Source organism: Tripterygium wilfordii, chromosome 9, assembly GCF_013401445.1.
Source record: "Tripterygium wilfordii isolate XIE 37 chromosome 9, ASM1340144v1, whole genome shotgun sequence".
Classification (NCBI taxonomy): domain Eukaryota; kingdom Viridiplantae; phylum Streptophyta; class Magnoliopsida; order Celastrales; family Celastraceae; genus Tripterygium; species Tripterygium wilfordii.
Window position 1 is genome coordinate 12,107,623 of NC_052240.1, and position 22,947 is coordinate 12,130,569.

General features: G+C 34.8%; 2 protein-coding genes across 2 annotated transcripts; both read left to right on the plus strand.

Annotated features, from left to right (window-relative positions):
• Positions 1-4,170: 4,170 nt before the first annotated feature.
• On the plus strand, positions 4,171-5,641 carry LOC120005280 (heat stress transcription factor C-1). The gene is made up of 2 exons (XM_038854831.1): positions 4,171-4,725; positions 4,812-5,641. The coding sequence occupies exons 1-2, from the start codon at positions 4,522-4,524 to the stop codon at positions 5,526-5,528; spliced, it is 921 nt and encodes a 306-aa protein (XP_038710759.1). The 5' UTR covers positions 4,171-4,521; the 3' UTR covers positions 5,529-5,641.
• Positions 5,642-16,127: 10,486 nt separating this feature from the next.
• On the plus strand, positions 16,128-17,909 carry LOC120006041 (indole-3-pyruvate monooxygenase YUCCA2-like). The gene is made up of 3 exons (XM_038855920.1): positions 16,128-16,829; positions 17,220-17,468; positions 17,556-17,909. Exons 1-3 carry the CDS (start codon positions 16,128-16,130, stop codon positions 17,907-17,909), a joined length of 1,305 nt encoding a protein of 434 aa, XP_038711848.1.
• Positions 17,910-22,947: the final 5,038 nt, after the last annotated feature.

Here is a 22,947-nt window from a genome sequence, read left to right on the forward strand (position 1 = left end):
GTGTACGTGTTAACGGCTTTTTTGTTCATCAGGCTTTCTTTGATGGGATCTGGGGGCTCGATCTGCAACTTAATTTTGGAACTTACAATTCAATGATTCACATACAATTCTCACATACATATTTCATCACACCATACTTTTACCTGATTTATTCTCCACCATCTTCCTCTCTGATGAGATGGGTATGGCCATCCACATCAGTGACGGTATACACACACCGCACTCTATATTTGGAGTTTTATTTTTGTCTTTTTGTGAAAAAACTCTTCACATCCGTGACGCTAAACCAAACTCTAAATGTTTGGTTTGTTACAGTGACACTGAACATCTATGGTGTCACTGTAGCAAACTGAACGTGTTTTTAATAATTTTTAATTTGTGTGGGTCCCAGTTTCAAATTAGTATATTGATTTTCTTTATATTTTTGAAACAAAACACACACTCATGCAGCGTGGGTGAGTATGTATGTATGTATGTATGCATATGTATAAACACATATATATGATATATAGAGACATACAGTCGTGCAGTTAATTGGGGTGGAAAACTAATGTGAGAATATGTAATGTTAAATATTAAAATAAAATAATTATTTATATTATATATTTAGGTTTAGAAAAAAATTAATCTCAAATGGTTTATTATTTTAATGTGAATTTTATATTATGATAGCAGTAAAATGAATTGAGTTTAAAAAATTAACAAAATTTGATTATATAAATGAATATTTAAATGATTTAGGGTATGGTTTGGAGTGTCTACTGCGTGGTGGTATTGTTAGAGAAACTATACATCTATGAAAAAATGTACTTTTATTATAAATTTACAGTTTTTGTTGTGGATGGTCTAAAGACTTGTTGATTTTCTTCTGCTACCATTTTGTAACAAGTGGGGTACAAGGAAAAATGTATTGTACACTATCTTCTTGAACAGCCAATCAAATAGTGCTATTCTTCATTTGATAAGGACATTGTTCCTGGCTGGGGAGATGGATAGTTAGACACAAAGATAAAAGAGGAAAGAACTGTATTCTCCTCCTCGACATGGGTTTTTTCCGGCGACTTTTTGGCCACACGATAACAATTGTGGCTGCAACGACGGCGACTGCTAAGGTAGTGAGTCTCACAAGCAGTAACAGTAAGGGTCGTGCAACCATGAAAGAGGAAGGAGAAATTACGGGGTAGTTATGGGATTTTATTAACAAGGGGATGTTATATTTTTAAAGAAAACTGAAATGATCTCAAAATTGTCCTCTTCAACACCATTTTCATTTGACAATATTATTGTCTCAAAACTACCTCAATATTACAGCTCTAAAATGGATGTTTGGTTGGCACAGGCCATATATGCTAATGACTAGCAGCATATATGTGGTTGTCAAAACGCTTATCAAACGGGCCATAGTCTAAGTCTGCTGGGGGTAGTCTTATCTTTGTTCTTGTCCGCATACACTCATCTTTAACAAGAAAAAGTGGACAGAATGATGGAAATGTGTATATATGTTCCAACTAGGCTTTCAAGTATCAAGTGGACTATATATATATATATATATTGTTACTTTTTCATCCGATAAGCCATTTGTTTTGTAATTAGTGATCAAAACATTGTCATAATTGTCAACTTGTGGACTTCTCTTACCTTTCAAACACCTTTTTTTGTCACATTATCTGGTCACATTCGAAACACTTGTCAAACTCTTTTCACTCTTTGTCGTGTATATATATATATATAGAAATTTTTTTATGTAGATTAACTTTGTGAACCAAAATCCAATGGTTGTAATAAAACACAACATGAGTGGGGGCTACACATTTACTATGGGCCCACTACATCTATTGTTGAAAAAAAGTCCACAAAGTTAGTCCATACTTTTGGTCCACATAGACAAATTTATGTATATATATATATATATATATATCTCGTACAAGAAAATAAAATAAAGACATCAAGTGGGTGACAAGAGTTACCAGCACATAGTTCTACACCAAGAGCGTCCCTAGGGCTGGGGTGGGCAACTTGGATGGACTACCGCTCATGCCTCCAATCCATAGGACCTCATATTTTGAAAAAAAATATCAATGATATGATAGTCTCAAACTAATTTAAATAACATACGATTTTTTTTAAGAGAGTTTCTTTTTAGAATTTGTTCAAAGTCTATGAAGACTTAGGTACGCCATTGATCTACACAAAACTCTATGCCCTATACCCCCTCTTGATCGACTCTTTGATGACGACGACGACTTCTTTGAATTACAAGGAACTAATTGAATACTTTCGTAATTAATTATATAGCTCACCTCAACAACTACTTGGCAACACAAAATCATTTTTCAAAGTAATCAAACATATCAAATGCTTAATTCACGTAATGAGATGAGACATATATGTAAGATATTAATTGCCTAATGGCATCTAACCTTTCACACACTGTTTTCAACTTTTTTTCAAAAATGTTGGACAATTACTTGTCCTCTTGTAAAATCCAATTTTGGTACCAAAATAAAGCATGTCCATGTAAATAAAATCAAGTCATTTTTTTTTTTTGAATAGGAAGGGGATAGAAAGATTAGAACTCGAGACCTCTTTGAGATACCATTCACATGAGTATCATTTGAACTACTTGTGATTCTCGTCGGCTAGTTATTAACACTACATCATATATTCATATAATCATATCCAAATCTGTGAATAAAGTTTGACCATTTTGTTATTGGACTGAAACTATTAATTGATTTGATTGAAGATGATATATACATATTGTGGGGTGGTGGATCGAGTAATAAATTATTTTGAAATTTCAAGTAACTTCGAGTTCTTCATCAAACTTAGACCTTAAGCAAGCAAACTAATTTTCTTATTAAATTCATTTACTTGTTAATTAATTACCTAATCCAACCAATAATAATTAATTGTTACACACGCCTGCCCTAATTGGAAAGTTTAAAATTCTTAACTACGATTTCCTTCACTTAACAATCGATCGGGTAATACCAACTACTAACAATAATCTCACAAAGTCTTCAAACTAGGTTTCCCATAAATTATTAGGAAGAAATGAGAGGTTGTCATTTTGACGCATCATTAAGCATACTAATTCACGGTTTAAATAATATTTAAGATTAAAGAAATATTAAATTACTCATATTAAGCCGACAAACTCCAATAATAGGCTTATTAATATAATATAATGCATTATATGGTGGACAAGGATTGAATCGATTGATTCGGGATTAGATAATTAATTATTTATTTAATAAGAGGAGTATATAAGTTTGCTCCCTATGGACTTAACACCACTAACATGATAAAAGGACAAAACCCAAAGTAACAAATCCAGCCGTGACACGTTGTCGTTGGAGGAAGAGACACGTACGGTTCATAACTTTATGGGCCAACGCACGAGCTACCTGTGAAAGTAAGTCTGATTCTCGAGCTAACGAATCTAAAAGCCACTGTGTGTTTACATACTAATTAATTAAAAAACATAATTAATAATTAATTAATTAATTTACCCATCCCACGCTCTTCTTGAAGCGCGTGTGTGCTTTTTCTTTTTCTTTTTTGGCCCAAATTTGATATCCATTAGATATAAAACAAGTATAACATGACAATTTCATAAAGAGATTCCAACACATGTGATTGTAGACATGAAATTTGACGTACTAACACAAAAATAATGGTAATACATTTCACAGAGAGGCGGGTCTCTGACCTAACATTAGATCCCTCAAAGAGACTGCAATTCATCTAGAAGATATGCATCCGCCACTGCTTAATAGCATTGATCAGTCACTGCTTAATAGAGTTGATTAAGATGAAATTAAATGTTCATAAAGTGTGCCCTCAACGATTGAAATTTCTAAATCTGCCGCTGCTTAAAACTATTAATGATTGATGTAATGCAAACCCAACCTACTACGATGTGAGCCCAATATAACAAAAACAATAGAGGTTGACAAAAGGCAGGCATGAAACTCGGATTATGTGGTCCAATTATTTTGCAGTAAAGTTGCAATCTCTCAACAAATTATTAAAATACACACTACAATATACAACAGCGGGTCTAACCCAATAGAAATCGGGCAACAGGACCACTTGTATCAACAACAACGAAACCAACCTACAAATGCTAATTCCAACCTATAGATATAGAGATGTATATATATATACATACATTGCCACTCTGTCATTTTACATGCTACAAGGGACCACCACGTCACTGCCCCCCACACCTCAGTCGCGCGTCGTGTTTCCTCTTTCAAAAATATCTAACGATGACGTGTACCAAAAAATTTAAAAAAGCGAAAAATAACTGGGCCCTGCTCTCGTGAAAATGGAATGGAAAATATCACAGGCCATACAGATTGGTGCCACGATAGGGTCTCGCTACACTACTTCGACTCCTCTATATAATACGGTGCCCCTCTTAAAAAAACCCCCCGAGTGCCACGACAGCCAAACAAATCTTCGTCTCCTCCTCTCCTTCGCATCTTCAACCAGTGAAACAGAGTACATGGGATGGAGGCGAACGACATAATCGCACCGTTCGTTTTGAAGACTTATCAGATGGTCAACGATCCATCAACGGACGCTCTAATCGTCTGGGGACATGCTAACAACAGCTTCATAGTCATCGAACCCTTAGATTTCTCTCAGAGGATCTTGCCGGCTTATTTCAAGCACAACAACTTCTCCAGCTTCGTTCGTCAATTAAACACCTATGTGAGTATAAATTACTACCCAATTGAGCTTTATATGTATATATACACACTGACACACACTCACTTTAATCCCACAAATTTCTTTAGGGATTTCGAAAGGTGGATCCGGATAGATGGGAATTCGCGAACGAGTGGTTTCTACGAGGTCAAATTCATCTGCTCAAGAATATTGTGAGGAGGAACCACTGTAAAAATCATAAAATCGAATTGGGTATGAAGGATGAAGAGATATATAAAGAGATTGCGAGGTTGAGGCAGGAACAGGTGGCCCTCGAGGAGGAGCTACAAGGTATGAATAAGCGATTGGAGGCTACGGAGAGACGACCTCAGCAAATGATGGCTTTTCTCCGGAAAGTTGTGGAGGACCCTGACCTCCTCCCTCGTATGGAACAAACGAGGCAGCAATTACTCTGTGACAAGAAGCGTCGCCTCATGATTTCTCCGTCGTCGTCTTCTTCTTCGTACGGTATGACCGCGGCGGCGACGAATTCATTGAATTCTGTAAAGTCTGAAGAGGAGGAAGAAGGGAATCAAGCGGTAATATCGTCACCGGAAACTGGTACTGAACGCTTTGGGACTGATTCATCGCCGGAAATGAATCAAGTAGCAGGTTGGTTCGGACGAGTTTCTAGTCCGATTTCTCCGGGTACGGGCACCGCGAATCTTTCGCGGACCCTGATTACTACCGACTTTGATGAAATTAATAGGAGAGGACAAATTGGGTATTTTGGGCAATTGGCGAGTGCGGTGGAGGGGAGGCCACCGCCGCCTTATCCATTTTCATTGTTAGAAGGTGGCTTTTAGATTTTGCTCTTGCATGATTTAAATTATCTTGTATTAATTTTGTTCTCTCTTCTTCTGTACAAAAATTAGATTTTAATCTATGGTTTATTAATATATAATAACCATTTTTCATATGGGAAACACGAGTAGCTCATAAGGTAGTACTCACGTGTGTGTTCTCTAATTCGAACCTTCTCATCCCTTTCCCTTCCCCTCCCCGATAATAAAAAATAACAAATTTTCATTTAAATGAAATGACATGAAAAATGCAATTGAAACCAATAGGTCCAATAGCACGTGACGAGGAAGACGACTGGTTTGGAGTATAATGCAGGCAGGCAGGTCTCATCGGCGCTGATCTTTTTCGTTTTTTTGTGGGACCCAATACCTTCTTCTTTGCTCGAGAGACCAATGTAGGATCAGCTTCCACCACTAATGTCAACACGTGTCGGTTCTCAATGCATGTCCAGAAGAGAGTCCGAGAGGACCCTCTGTCTCTCTCTCTCTATCTCATTCTGTTAGAGACAGGAGCCGTGATATGGTGCTGCAGTGGCACACCAAATCATGTCGGACGTTTTAACCCATGTCTCTCGTAGGTCCTACCCACGTGTCCCGTCTACCCACTTTGGCTATTTGACAATTGAGAGTTGAAATTGGGATATAATAGTGTTAGAGCACTTGTAATGGTGTTATTTTGTCTGAACCAACAAATATGTATAGGGTTTTGTGTTTTGCTGATGTGGTTGTATTGGTTTTATGTTTTGCTGATGTGGTTATATTGGGAGATGTGTTTTATATTGAAAGATTGTGTTTTAGTGTAGTTTTATTGGGGACAACATGAAGGGCATGAGAATTTGTTGGCCACCATGTTGGGTGGGAAGGAAAATGTATTGGAATATGTGTTTTGTTGGTGTGGTTATATTGAGAGACATGTTTTGTTGGTGTGGTTGTATTGAGAGACGTGTTTGCCTTGACTTTTTATGTAATAGAAGTGAGACCCAATATAAATTTTTGCTGGGCTAACAAATTTACACTACTGAAGTTGCTCTTAGATAGCCTATATAGTCATAGTCTATAAGAGCTCAAATATTTTAAACGAAAATTTAAAACGTTTTAACTCTCAAAATACATGTTAGATTTTTAAAAAAATTACATATTCAGAATCAGTGCATAAAACTCTTTCTAACAAGATCCATTATCGATGAGTTTTATCGGATAAATCTTAATTCCTCATTGTTTTTTTCAATGGAATTTCAAAAACAAATGAAGTCAGAACTAAAATAATGAATTCTAGACTGTACTTTCAAAAACAATATAATCTATATTAAAACAAGAAATTTTGGACAATGAATTCTGAGATAAAATAGTGAAAATAAAATTATTCCATTGATTAAATCAATAGAATAAACATGTTGGGCTCTCATGGGCTACATGTTATTTTCGATTGGGATATGCTTATTGCTACGATTTGGGAATCCCCAATTCCAAATTCAACGATTTAGGAGTTGTTTAACATCACAATATATTTTTGTCCTTTAATTTTTAAAATTTGTCTTAATTTTTCTCTACTATTACATGTGAATTATAAACTCTAGAGAATTGTGAAACTCCCAAAATCTTATCGTTGCCGCACCTTCTTTTCCTCATTTTCCAATATCAATATTTTTTAAGAAAACAAAAAAAAATCATAATATGAATGATTTTGGACATAATGCTATATTTTATTTGTTCAATAAAAGTCAAATTAATTAAAGAAAACACATAAAAAAACGTGAATTCTTCTAAACAGCATAATGCAAATGTATAGCACTTTTTTTTTTTTAGTTTCAATAGTTGAATATATGATCCAATGATCAAAAGCTTACTTAATAATATTTTTTCTAGACAATAATCACGACTTAGAATAGCATTTGATTGAAGATGTGGTTAGAGATGACCAACGTTTTTACAATTAGCTAGCTGATTTTACAAAAGAATGTATATTTTAATTGAATCTTATGTTCTTCTTGATGTGCGACATTTTTTGAAAAACCAATTTGGTTATATATCAGAATGATTCATAATGGAGACGATAAATATTTTATTGAGGAGACTTGTAGAAGAATATAGATTGAAGAAAAAAGATATTCATTTAGTATTTATAGACTTAAAGAAGACATATGATAGGGTGTCCAGGGAAATAATATGGTAGGATTTTAGGAATAAATGAATCTCCACTAATTGCATTATTATAATCAATGATATGTATGAAAGAGCCGTAGCTAGTGTTAGGACTAATAGAAGAGTTACACGAGAGTTTTCCTTTAGCCACTACGTTTGCTCTTATTTGTTATAGTGATGGATGAACTCACATGACATATACAAAGTGGTGTACCTTTGTGTATGTTGTTTGTGGATGATATAGTTCTAATGCATGAGAAAATATTCTGCGTTAACTCAAAACTCGAGATGTGGATGCAAGTCTTAGAGTATAAAGATTTAAATTAAGTAAAGACTAAATCATAATATATGAAATGTAAGTTTAGTAAGAGCAAACAAGGGAACAAACAAACATTAAATTAGATGCGAGAGAAGTGACAAAAGTTAAGATTTGTACATATCTTGGCTCGATTTTCCAAGATGGTTGATACATTAGTGAAAATGTAGCTAATATGATTAAAAATGAGTGGATAAAGTGGAGGAGTGCATTTGAGGTTTTATGCGACCGAAAGATTCTTTCAAGATTGAAGGAAAAATTCTATAGGTCAACTACATGACCTGCGATGATCTATGGTTCTGAGTGTTGAGTTATTAAAAGACAATATATCTAAAAATTACATACAACATAGATGTGATTGTCTCGTACATGAGGGAAAATATGATAAGAAATGATGTTATTAGATTTAAAGTACGAGTAGCATAAATTGAAGATAAGTTGTGAGAAAACCGTTTAAGATGTTATAGGCAAGTATAAATTAGAAAGAGTGGTGCGGCGTTGGGGGGATTTGTATATGAGATAATAGGAAGTGAAGAGAAAGATCTAAGAATACATGACTACTATAAAAGTAGTAAAAAAAGATATGGATTTTGATAAAAGTATAATCCTAATAGAAATGAATGATGGAAACGAAAATATTTAATGGATTCCCGTTAATTTATTAATCATAAACTCAAGTAGTGGACCCTAATTTTGGATGGTGATGAAGGATCCATGTTGGTTGTTGCTTAATATATCTCTCGTTTGATTAAAGCAAACCCACTCACACGGGCAAATACAACTCACAAGGAACGCAAGCCTTTGACCTCATCAGAGGTTTCCATCATTAGGTTTCATGACAACAAATTGTTGGGGGGAGTAATCCTTGTAAACGGCAAGTTGCATGCTTCCACATCCAGAAGCACCATATCTTGCCGATCTGCACCATTGTCGGCCCGGAGGATTGTCGGAGAGATGCCCCAATCCACCAGTCTGTCTTGAAAAGCAAAATCACTTTATGGAGACGTCAAACATGCATCCACCTATTGGCGAAAACCCTAAAAAAAATGAGGTTAGGGTGTGTTTGGAAATGGTTTTGGTTTTTTGCTGTCAAAAATTGATTTTAGCATTAGATTTTGAAAACAAATTTAAGAAATAATAATGAAAACAAAATTCATTTGGTAGAGGATTCTGCACCGAGAAAGAGGGAAGATGAAAGAGAAAACAGTAAAGAATTTTACAAAACTTCAAATAACAGTTTTTGTTTTTTGGTTTTTGAAAACCAAAAACAGTTTTCAGTTTTACAAAATAATTTCTGAAAACTTCCACCCAAACAAATTTTCAAAGTTAAAACAATTTTTGAAAACAGAAAACTGTTTTAGAAATCCTAACCAAACACACTCTTTAAGGGTTCACATCCCCTCCCCAAAATATTTGTCCAGAAATTTAGTGCCCTTTGCCTTTGGGCTTTTTAACAAAGTGCCTAAGGTTTGGTGTTTGTTTCACTTTATTCAATACATATAGGCCCATAGACCCATGCATGCACTACTCTTTGTTTAATTGTTTTTCTTATCTGCACACTATAGGGAGAATTAATTAAGGTCTAGTGACCTTTTATAAAAGTATTTATCACTCCTATGTTCAAATTTAATTTTAAATTTTTGACAAGAAGTGGCATTTGAGAGGATGGAGAGACTCGAATTCGAGACCTTTATGAGATATCACACATATGTATAATCTGAGCTATTCGTGATTCTCAACATGCATGTATTTCTATAAGTACTAAGAAATATTTATTTTTATTTACTAAATAAGAATATATTTTTACCAGTCAATAGGCCTTAATTTTCTCAAATTTTTTCGGCCCACCTCCGTACGGGAATGGGAATTGCCGATAACAACACATACAGGAGTATCTTCTTCCAACACATACATAGTGTGTGTGTATTTTTTTGAGAGGAAAAGAGGAGTGTGTGTGTGTGTATTAGATACACATTCTTTAATGAGGTAAAATACGTAATCAGTGACGTTTATATATGATTACTTTTGTTGCCAATTGGGTAGGATTAATTAATTATTGCTTTAATGTAAATTAATTAAAAAAAAAGGTCATGACATTCCAACGACTATCAAATCAAAGTTTAATTGGTATTTGCAAGTGACTAAACGTTACTCACGCTGTTAGTTAATTTTAGAGATGAGTGGATGATCATATATATGATGCCCTCGTAGATTTTGCCATCTTATATAACGTTTTCAAAAGAGAGATGCACTCGAGAGGATTTTTTTCTTATCGTGAGAATTTTTCCAAGCCAGAGTCCTTTGTACCTATTCTGACAGAATAGATTTATGGATCCATGCACAATATTCATAAAAGTTTTCTTACACGGGATTAGGATACCTCATTGACAATATTTATCAGACAGTGTGACCCGAAAATATTGACGAGAGGTTTTTAATTTAGAACCTATAAATTTCATGAAAAGTCAAGAATCAACTCGGCCAATCCCTTGAGATTATGCACTTTGAGAGGATTAGCATTGCTTAATAAGTCCGGCCCCTTTTACTTAAGATGATAGTCTACTTCTTAAGACTTGGGGCAAAATCCCAAATTAGAATTTCTTCTCAATGGCGCCATCATTTTGCTAAAAGAAACTCTTGACCTAATAGTAGCCTATTTCTCGAGACATGAACTTGGGTAAGGTCTAGATTCGAATCTCCTCCCAAAGTCCCATTTTACAATACTAATGGAGGGCTATTTGTATCATTGTATGTGACAAAATGAAGCCAATTATGTGAATTATTATGGAAACCTACGACTAGCTAGATGATTATTAGTATTATTTGTTTTGTTTCTCAAAATGTCATTGTCTTATAGATACCACGTACACTTGATTTAGTGACAAATAAAAGCAATTAAACAAGAACTAAAAGGTGGCCTTATTAGTTTAAACCAGTTTGAAGCCATGCAATCATATCATAAAGTAGTTTTGAAAAAACAAGCATTCATGAGTAAGTCCAAAATTAATTGCAACACATATACAAACAACATGTAGCTAGGAATATTAATGATTGGCTGATCGAATTTAATATGAGTAATTAAGCCTTTACGTATGGACCATAGTGCTTAATTAAACCCTAATAGGAATTATACGGTTTATGGACCAATAATAGAGCTAACGGTAATTCTAATAGGAGTTGCACTTTCAAAGAAAATAAATTAATTTGTGTGACTTGGAGTCAAACTATATATATGGTTATGTACGTATTAAAAAGGAAAAAAAAAGTTTAGCATATTAATTAAATAGTTAGATGGATGCCCAAGAACTTTCAACTAATGTCAAAGTAGAGATGCTTCACTCACATATTTTGAGCTTATGATACTAATTAAATTCACTATGGGACTTAAATTAGAAAAAGAAAAAGCCAAATAAATAAATAAATAAATTAAAGTCGGAGAATAGCATAAGTAGACTTATAGCCCTCGACAATTAATAATATTAATTCTTGAACTCAAAAGATCATTAATTAATTTAGTAGTTTATTCTAGTCATCAATGACATGGAAGCACTTGGCCTATTTAAAAAATGAAATTAACTTTGGAACATGGATTCGTTTTTTATTTTATTAAGAGGCGCAAACTGAAGAAACATAAACAAAGCTAAAAGAGGGACAAGAGACCAAATCAATGGTCAGGAGGCTCATGCTTGGTATTCAACCATAACTACACCATCGGAAGGAAATTAATGATTGAAAATATTGTCGAAAAGATTCCTAACCGAGGCCCATTTGACGAGACCATTAGCCCAAACGTTTTGACATCTGCTAACCTTTGAGAATCTCCACTTCGAGATCCCTCTCAAACTATCCCTAACATCTTCAACTAAGTAACATGGGTTCTGATTGGGATATATTTCTACAATCTGTCCTAGCTAGCCAAAATGCACATAATGGCCACTAACACATAATGGTCTAAAATATAGCTAAATTTAGCATAAATATATACGTTTCAGATGTGCTTTTGTTGTCCCATTGTTGACTTCGAAACAATATTCCTTCTGTGAATCATCCAATCAAAATATTATAAATCAATCATTTGGTCAACTTTGGGACCCATGAAAGGAACTCATGCCCTTAATTCACCTTGTTTGATAGACTTCACTTGGAATTCATATCTTCTTTGTTCATCCCATGTTGTGTGCTACTCTGTTCATCGTCCCTCAAAAACAGTCTGATTCATAGAGATTTTAAGGTTTTTTGTTTTTATTTAATATGTTTGATTTTTTCATGTACAATCATAGTCATTAATTACATGCAAGTCCATACAAGGGAAATTTCCAAAATTACTTTAAGATTATTTAGTTCAGTCAAGTATTACTGATTTAATTTTATTGTTTAGTTGGAATAATAATTGAATTTTCTCCTATAAATAATAAGTCTACTATATGTTACTTTAATCATGAAGTTTAAAATAAAAATAAAAAATTGAAACATTGTTCTCAACTTAGTCTCAATTATATGTAATTATTCAACCGTAAATATATTTCTCCGTTGTATGTAAAAAAAAAAACTATGTGCAATTATTCAACCCTTTAAATTGATATTTGACTTTCTTCATACTCTTAAAGCACACTTGATGTTCATATATAATATAGCTTTTTATAAAGTTTATTGTTTGAAACTCGCCTCCTTGTGTTTTTAAAAAAATTAAAATTGTCCACTCAAAGAAAAGCTTGTTACATATAAAGTTTGTTCGGCTATATATAACCCTAAATCGTAACAATACACTCTTCTTAGGTTTAAATATACGGAGCTCATCACATGCACTTTAATTTTGGTTCATACATATTAGCAACTGACAAAAAAATGTTGAAGTGCTAGTCGTCGTTGTAACTGGGATCCTGATCTCAGTTATTGAGATGTATGGACAACATTTAAAGTGCATGTGAAACCCATCGCATGCACTTTAATTTTGGTTCATACACCTCAACAACTGGGATCACTGAGATCCAGTTGCTGGGATGAATATCATTTTCAAAAAAAATGTGATATTGATTATTTGGACGATTTGTTTGAGTTAGTTATTGGGTGTGAGGAGAGAAGTTTAATATGTGGTTGAGAGAAGTTCAAAAAGTTAGGATACATTAAAAGAAGTTAGAAACTTTAAAGAGCAATTTTTGGATGTAGAAAACAATAGTTAAAGCTTTCTTTTTTTTTTGGGAAGTAGTGAAGGGAAGAATCTTTGGAAGAAATACAAAGATATTGTAAGTTTTGCTTTTGGTTTTATGGTTTTGAGAACATGAATACAAAGAGCAAGTGAAGACAGATCTCCAAGATCATAGGGCATTAAGGTTGTCTGGTTCTCTCACTCTCCCCCCAATGATACATTTAGTGGGAAGAATGACAAGGGCAGATAGGGACTTTGGTCTTCAAATAGTGTGATTTGCTTCTCATTTTACCATCCCACTATATATACAAAATCTTACTTGGAATTAAGACCTTTATGTGATTACTTAGCAAGTTCTACTAGTGCCTTTTGAAATGAACCCCTCTCATATCTATATAGCAAAGATCATATCTCTATAGATCTCATAGACAAAAGCCTAGCATATATATATGTGTGTGTGTTGTATTTGCATGTAATGCAAGAATGCTTGGACTTCCATGGATTTGAGTGATAAAAATTCATGCATGATCAATTAAAGAAAGATTGGATGAGAGTGAGATATTATTGTGCATAAAAATGAAAAATATCATCTCTATTCGGTGCATGTAATTGACCTAGGAGAAGTGAAATTACCATAGTAAAAAGAAAATATTCAATGGTTCTAAAATATCACGTTTTCCGCTGATATGATCATATGATGCTCCAAAAGTAGTCAAATATTGGGGGAGGATTATCGGGTTAATGCAACGGATTGGAAAATTTGAATAATTTTAAATTCTGATTGAATTGGAATGTTTAAAGATACGGTTATCTTCATTTCATTTGCGCTTGTAATATCGAAAATGAAACTTTAAAAACTTCGAAGAACAAGAATGTAAATTTAAATTTTGATGTTTGTACGGAGCACCAAAATTTCGCGATACCTTTAGAGATAAGTATAGAGAGGGTGAATGTTTTAGATGTCATGTTATGTTATATCTTTGGTTGGCAAACCCATGCTAGTCAAGGACTACGGTGGGCACATGCCCCACCTCAAATTTTTTAAAAAAATATATATATTGATAGAGGGATAAAATCGTCAAAATGCAAAGTGCCCCCTCATAGAGATAAAAATTGTGAAAGTTACTTGCGCAACTGCATGGAAGTTCAATTTTTGAATGATTGTTTACTTGTCTACATTGAAATGAATGTGTTTAATGATATTAACAACGCGACTATTATTCAACGTTTCCAAAAAATGAAGAATCATTGTGACCGATTGTAATACATGTATTGTATTAATTTGGTGTATTAATTGTAATATGTTTATTGTATTAGTTTGGTGAATATGAAAACTCGTAGAGAAAAATTATGATAATTAAAGATGTATTGTTTATTACTTGAAACGATTACTAGTGATTATATCCGTGCCATATAAATAACCTCAATAAAATATTATTTATTACTTGAAACTATTACTAGTGATCATATTCCTGTCATCTAAATAACCTCAATAAAATTTCTAGAGGAGCTGCCCCCAGACCCCCACTATTTTAATTGTGCCCCTACTGGACTAAAATCCTGGCTACACCATTGAATAAGACACAACCCATTGCAAATATGAGTCATGTGCATTTGCAAGAGTAACAACCCATATCCTTTGGATGAGACTCTATCTATTTTGAAAATATCCAACATTTTTAAGAGCCCAAAGCAGCAAACCTCGATCCAACTAAATCAATCTATATGTATTCGTTGAGCATTATGTGTCCATTTGGGCGTGCTATGAATTGTTGTGCGATGTTGTGAGGTCTAAAACTGTGGTGCTGTGAGGTTAGTTCAAACGCGAAGTTGTTTGACGCATCACTTTTAAAACTGTGGTGCGGTGTTGGGAAGTGTGTTTGGCGTATCTAAATTACGGTTATATTAGATTAATAATATTAATATAAAACCACTTAACGTTTACATTGTACATGAATCTAAAATAAAATAATTGACATAATTTGATTACGTGGGACAATTCAATATATATTAATGTATGTTGAATTGTCCTACGTAATCAAATTAGGTCAATTATTTTATTTTAGATTAATGTACAATATAAATATTAAGTGATTTTATATTAATATTATTAGTCATCTAATATAACCGTAATTTAGATACGTCAAACGTACCTCACAGCACCATATCGCACCGCACCACAGTTTTAAAAGTGATGCGCCAAACAGCTTTTTGCGTTTCAACTCACCTCACAGCACCACAGTTTTATAACTCACATCACCACACCACACCTCACAGCACCTCACAGCATTCCCAAACAAGCCCATTGTAAGAGTTTGGGAGTGCTGTGAGGTGAGATGAGGTGCTGTGAGGTAAAAAGCTGTGGTGTTATGAGGTGAGTTCTGCTGATAAAAAGCGTTTGATGTGTCACAAAAAACTGTGGTGATGTGAGATGAGGTGCACCTAAACGCAGTGCAAACACACTACCAAACCGCACCTATTTTCTCCTTCACCATCATCAACTGTGATGACAACACAATGTCCAAGCCATGAATAGTACTCTACTTGTCCTTCTTATGTAACTAGAATATTTGTTCTTTAGTGCATACTTGTTCTCTATGATTGGATAATGACGAGGTTTTTGTTGCTTAATGGTCGTTATTTATGAGGTAGTAAGAGATGCCTATATATATTATGCCCCTATTTCACTCACTCACACTCTCACACTCCCTAAGGTTCTGTTTGCCTGCAATCTCTGTATCTGTTTTGGCTCCCTCCGATTTCCTCTTCATTTAACGGAGTGGATAAGGTCCCCCAAAATCCAGGAACTCCAAATCCCTTTTAGATAAGATAGAAACTCTGTCTCAAAAATCAATCCCAAGCCTAATCACTATTAATCTGACTCACCCACCCAGATCACAAAACAGAGTAGTGAAACAGAGTTTGTGTCAAAAAGTGATTCTCATTTTATGGGTCCTATCAGAAATTCCTAAAGTTCGAAACTTTTGATGTGGGTTTGATGGGGTACTTGAAAGAAGTGCAAGGAAAAGGAGTTCATGACCATTTCAATAACAACAAAATTGTTGTTATGTCGTCTTCAGGGAGTTGTGTAGGGGTTCCTGGGGCTGTAATTGTTGGTGCTGGTCCATCTGGGTTAGCCGCAGCTGCTTGTCTCAAACAAAGAGGTGTTCCAAGTCTGATCATTGAGAGGTCTAATTGCATAGCTCCATTGTGGCAACTCAAGACATATGACAGACTCTGTCTCCATCTCCCTAAACAGTTTTGTGAGCTCCCTCTAATGCCATTCCCAGCCAATTTCCCATCTTACCCTACCAAAGAACAGTTTGTGGCTTACTTGGAGGCTTACAAAACCCAATTCGGTCTCGAACTGGTTTATAATCACACAGTGCTGAGCGCGGAATTCGATGATCAATGTAGGTTCTGGAGGATCAAGACTATAGGGATGAAACAAGAGGAGGAGACTGAGTATGTTTGTCGATGGCTGATCGTTGCGACCGGAGAGAATGCTGAGGAGGTTGTGCCTCAAATTGAAGGGATGGAAGACTTTGTTGGTACTGTTTTACACACAAGTTCATATAAGAGTGGTGAGTTGTTTAGTGGGAAGAATGTTTTGGTTGTAGGTTGTGGCAATTCAGGCATGGAGGTCTCTCTTGACCTATGCAACTTCAATGCTCATCCTTCTATTGTTGTTAGAGATTCGGTAAGCATTTGTATCTCATTATTTGTAGTCCAAAAAATATTTCAATCCCTCAATATTTTTTTGCCTGCAATTCATAAATCTTAAGCTTATAGGGATTTGTTTAGGGTTTCTTGTGTGAATTGTGTAGTTTTTCCATGTACGTCTTCTTCCTCTGTTTTTTTTTTTTTGGGTACTTTTCACTAGTGCACGCTTTATTGGAACTTGTTTGCATGCGCAGGAAAAGTCAAGTCCAAAACTGAAAATTCTATTATCATGTCAGCATAGTTTGTACTTTCTCTGTAGACAGTCATAGACACTAGTGGTGTTGTTCATTAATCTGAAAAACTAAATATGGATCAAAACTTGTTTGATTACTGCATTTTAACATATGTTTTGTATATATATGAGCAGGTGCATGTTTTGCCTCAAGAGATGCTAGGGAGATCAACCTTTGGATTATCAATGTGTTTGCTTAAATGGCTTCCTATTCGCCTCGTCGATCAATTCTTACTCCTAATCTCGTGGTTTATGCTTGGCGACACAGCTGAATTAGGCCTCACTCGCCCGGAACTCGGTCCTCTTGAACTCAAGAAGGTGTCCGGCAAGACGCCAGTATTAGACGTCGGTACTCTCTCCAAGATCAGAAGTGGAAACATTAAGGTCTGGCTATTCATTCTGCATTCATCTTTATAATGTCTCATTGAAAAGAAACATATGGTTGAAACAGTTTTGTTTTGGATTTTGTAGGTTTTTCCTGGAATAAAAAGATTAAAAAGACATTCTGTTGAGTTTGTGAATGGAAAAGTTGAGAACTTTGACGCAATCATCCTTGCAACGGGTTACAGAAGCAATGTGCCAACATGGTTGAAGGAGAGTGGTATGTTTTCAGATAAAGATGGATTACCTCACAAGGCCTTCCCGGAAGGATGGAAAGGAGAAAGTGGACTATACGCAGTAGGGTTTACCAAGCATGGCCTACTAGGCTCATCGATTGATGCTACCAGGATTGCACAAGACATCGAGGTTCAGTGGAAAGGCGAGGCCACACATTTCATGTCCTTCCCTCATGCACCGCCCACACAATCATTGCTTAAAAGTTGAACAAGATCAAAATTTGAAAAAAGAAAAGTTTGAAGCTAGCATAAAGAAAAAAAAGAAGCATAGTAGTGTATACATTGCAATATGTGATTCTTCTCTAGCTTAATTAGGAAGAATTAGTTTCCAATTTAGTTATTAGTGTTTCGGAGGAAGTTGTTTGGGGGAGTAGTGATGTATAAACTTATCAATCTTACTTACAACATTTGAGATTAATGTACATAACATGTAGGAGGTGTAAATCTATTACACCTCTTTGTGTGTACTAATTAATTAAGTCTACTTCTCTAGACAGATTACATTAATATATGCAAAGATCATACATACATACATATATATATGTGCGTGTGTGTGGAAGTACTCTTTTTTTTTATATATATATTTATTGCTTCATGAGAAATGGCCAAATGGGAACTCTTTTCTTTTTACGAAGGATTATAGGCTTTGGCCCATAATAAATTAGGGGTATTTGATTTGTTCTACATTTAGGTTATAAACATACAGGCTGCTCGGGACCAATCCATCTTATCATTAGAGTCGGTCTACTTGTGGATACCTTCAGGGACGGAGCTACTTAGGTTCTATTAGACTATGAGGGGCACATGTCCCTCTGGATTTTGGAAAAAAATTATATATACATAAATCATTCACAAATCACAAAAAATCCTTAAAAAATGAATTAGTTTACATTTTTTACTATAAAATGTTAGTGATTTGACGATAACAAGTCCGAGTTCAACTCTAAGAGGCAAGTTTTAGGTTAACTATTTTATAATTTTCACTTAAGTAATGATTCATGTGGTTACTTACTCTACTAATTATACAAGGTGTTTTTAACAAGCGGCATATATAATAACCCTGAAAATATATTTTTACGTATAACTAATTCATAATTGAAGTAATTATAGTTAAATTACAATTATTTACTCAACTGCTTCATGATTAATCATTAAAATGAAAGATTGTAAAAGATAGATTTTTTTTTTATCTCGCGTGTTATTTGTCATTTTTTTTGTAATATAAAATAATATATATAATTCAATTAAAATGACTATATTTTTGTTGGGCAATTAATATATACCGGACTAAATGTTAACAAATGATATATAAATAATCAAAACAAAAATTTGAACTCAGAGTGCCCTTTCTCATTACAAATCCCGGTAACATCCATAGGTAACAATATTGTATAAATGCTCAAAATTGCTAATATGCTAAATATTTTGTTGGACTTGCTCATTTTTTGGCATCTAAATATAGTGTTTGCTAAGTTTATTAACTCAATTAATTATAGGGTCATAGTTTCAAATCTCCAATCTCACTCTTGTCTAGCTCAATTTCAGCTTTACCCACAAAAAAAAAAAAAAAAAAAAAGAGCAATGTTTTGGCATTGATTGGTTGTCACTAAGTCTTGACAATGAAAATATGGAAAATGACACTAAATCTTGTCAATAAAGCTAGAGAGAGCTTGACTTATTAGTCAGTCATTAATGTTTTGCAGATGATGTGTATTATTCCAACCAAAGGGAGTAGTTGAGCATATTCACATCCAAATCATTGGCATAATTTTTAACTTATATATATATTATATATAAAGAGAGAGAGAGAGACTATCAACATCTTTAACAATCGATTAGGACCATTAAATGTGTCCTACTTTAGGGCATATGCAATGGGAATTAATTTGCTGAAATGTTGGCCCGGTCCCACCTCTATTACACAAAAAGTCAAGTCAAACACGAATTCTAATACAGCCACATCAGCAAAACACAAATTTCTATAAACTTTTTCTTCCCACGCACTTTCTCTTTCCACCCAACCCAACAACATTCCATTCCTCCATATTATCCACAACAAAACTACATCAAAACATCAAATATCAATACATCCACATCAGCAAAACACTTATCCCAATACAGCCACATAAGCAAAACACATTTTACAATACAGCCACATCAGCAAAAAACAATATCTTTCTCTTAATTATTCAATCAATGTGTACTACTGCCGACTATTTTGTTTCCTTTCATCATCCTTTCAACACCTGAAAGTGCCAAAGAGAAAAAAAGAAGAAGAAGTTTAAATGGTGACATCGAACTAATTATAACTAGGGTTCTTGACAATAATGTCAATTATTAACTTCTTCTCCCTCCCCCCTGCATCCTCTTCCATTAACATCAAGATCATGATCATGATATATATATATATATATATATATATATTTGTGCTTCTTTCCCCACCATTCCAACATCCCTTCTTTATCCTTTTCTCGAGATTTAATGGGAGGGTATAATCGAATATATATATAGTACAATGGACGGTGTTGTGTACATTTCACCAAATTCTGAAGCTGTTAACATTGATGCGATGCGTGCGTATATGGTCCAGGAGCACATGACATGACATGCCATGCCATGCGAGGATTTCAATTGGCAAGCCATAAGACCCTGCCCTCAAAGCCATCTTTCTCTAGTCTAAGTCTAGTGTGTGTGTGTATATATATATCTATTCACACGCACATTACACACACATGCTGCACATGCATGCCTCACGGCTCTGGACCATACATGTCATCATCTGGATTTACCACCTTCGCTAGCTACTTAGTGGTCCAAATATTAACTTAGGGTATAGCATATATATAAATATCTGATTTCTACATTCTGCCATTGCTGGACCATGTTTGGTTATTCAGATTTAATGCCTAGCTAGCTAGCTAGTTGTGGTCATGGTTAACTGTTTTAATTTTATTACATTGAAATTCACGTATGATTGGACATCTACTACACATCACCACATCACCATTGTCAAACAATTATTCCTTAATACCACAAGAATGAATTCTCGTTTGCTTCATTTGGGATGACACGTGGTTGACAAATTACCCCCCAAAATACATTTTTAACGATGCCCTTTATGGGTAAAGTAGTAATTTTACCCCTGCTGGACCTTGGATAGTTTGGGAAGAATGAGAGGAACTCTATAGGTAGTTAATGTATGTCAGAATCCAACATCTCCACTTGTCCTGGTTGTGCTTTGGATTTTCTAAACCCCCAAGTAATTAAGGGGAGTATTTTCTTTATTTTATATTTTTAATTGGAGAGGGGATATTCGAACCCTGATCACAAGGATGTGTAGTGACTTGGGTGTAGTAGGGGGAGTGTTAGAATCCAAGATCTCATATATGGTTGGATGAAAGTTAAGTAAAGTGATTTATAAGCTTGACCCAAATCCAACACAGTTGAAATGCCTTTTAAAAGCGTAAATCTACGCAGACTTTTGCTCTAAAACGAATAATATCTAAGTGAATTTGGCAAACTTAACAAGGTACATAACTAATATTTCTTTCTGTTTTTCTTTTTCCAATGTATTGTAAGAGTGAAATTAGCCCCTAGAGCCTAGAATGTTGAAGGAGAAGAGGATCTCCTTTTGAGTTCTGGATATGCTTTATTACAGAGATGAAAGGGGCAAGACATGCAGGCGAGGGGAGGAGATGACAATATATATATATTCCTTTTAATTTCTTCTTCATCAGTGACCACACTGACACTGTGCACACCAACTTGTATCTCTCTTCAATCATTTCAATATTCATCACTGTCACGCCACTGATTCCAAAATGTGGACTGGACTGATGCCATTTTACACTTTCTACCTTTACTTCCTCATCTAATCATCCCTTCAAAAAAAAACACACAAGCAAAAACAGAGAGACCAAAGACAAAAGCGTCAACTAAGTCTATGTTTAGTTGGTAGCTGATGAGAATCTGAACAGAACAGCAGCATATGTTTCATGAATGGAATCATGAAAAAAAGACCTAGCAAAGCATGATTTGATATGGCGAAGTAGAGTTGACCAGCATCACATGAAGGTTCTACCCAACCTCTCTCAAAACAGCCCTAGCCTCTCCCCATGACAGGTTTTGAAAGAGACAGTTCAATGAAAAGATTACTTTTTTCTTGCACCCAATATTGCAAGAGGATATAGAAATGACTTGCTAGCTAGATGATTGCTTGAAGCAGACTCCAATCCCACTTGGGTTTCACTTTTTCAAGTGGAGATCATCTCCTTCTTTAGCTGGGGATCTCAATTTGATACTGGGAGAATCTTCCCTTGCTTGAAAAGATACCAACTACACTAGATACTAACAAAAATCTTCCAAATGGTCTGGATTCCATGGGATCCACCATGTTACTCAACATTTTTATAGACTTGTTGCTTTTGACAACATTGATCCTCAAGTCCTGTAATCAGCTTGCAGACAAAATGTATTGAATTCAAAGTCTTGTGGTTAGATGTAAATTTTAACAAGTAATCACAGAAAACAGTCTGCTGTTTCGGTTGAGTCCTAATTTGATCTTGCCTGTGCTTATTAGTCATCCTTGTAAACAAATTCTAATATAACATAAACCAATGAAGGAAAAATATAAATCTTGCTAGTGAATGGTGATTACCGAGAATACCTGGACTCGAATTAACTGGTGATATCTCTTGGTTGTAGCAACTCTCGCCGACTGTTCTGTCATCCTCATTCGAGTCTTTTCAATCTTCTGAAGGAGACATTCTTCCTGCAAAGAATCAAAGATTAATTAAACATCTGTACAGCTCTCTCCAATCAAATATGACATTTTGGATTGTTCTAAATTCACGGCTCTGTTTACTCCCCTGTTTCCAGATAACTTGTTACAGAGATGGTTGATATCAATGCCCATATGATTAGCAAAGGCACGTAACAAAAAACAGAGCAGCTTTTACCTGGAAAAAATAGTAGTTCCAGATCCAATCAAAAGGGACGATTCATCGAGGAATCCATTACAGGATTGCCACAGTCACCGCAAAAATCTATGCTCTCTCTTTGCTCTTCAAAATTATTTTCTGGAAAAGAGACTATAAGAAACTTAAAAACCAAGGCAACAAATTAGCTGATACATCTTAACCTGAGGAAAAGATGGATATTGATAGAAGTCGAAAACGTTTCCGGTCAGAATCATTAATTTAGGTTTAGATGCTTTCGAAGCAAACGTTGAACTGAGAGTAGATATC

Excerpts from the sequence above, each read along its gene's own strand:
- LOC120006041 (XM_038855920.1), top strand. The coding sequence starts at position 16,128 with ATGGGGTACTTGAAAGAAGTGCAAGGAAAAGGAGTTCATGACCATTTC. Across the intron at positions 16,830-17,219 it reads CTATTGTTGTTAGAGATTCG|GTGCATGTTTTGCCTCAAGA; the intron begins GTAAGCATTTGT and ends ATATATGAGCAG. Across the intron at positions 17,469-17,555 it reads TCAGAAGTGGAAACATTAAG|GTTTTTCCTGGAATAAAAAG; the intron begins GTCTGGCTATTC and ends TGGATTTTGTAG.
- LOC120005280 (XM_038854831.1), top strand. The coding sequence starts at position 4,522 with ATGGAGGCGAACGACATAATCGCACCGTTCGTTTTGAAGACTTATCAG. Across the intron at positions 4,726-4,811 it reads TTCGTCAATTAAACACCTAT|GGATTTCGAAAGGTGGATCC; the intron begins GTGAGTATAAAT and ends AAATTTCTTTAG.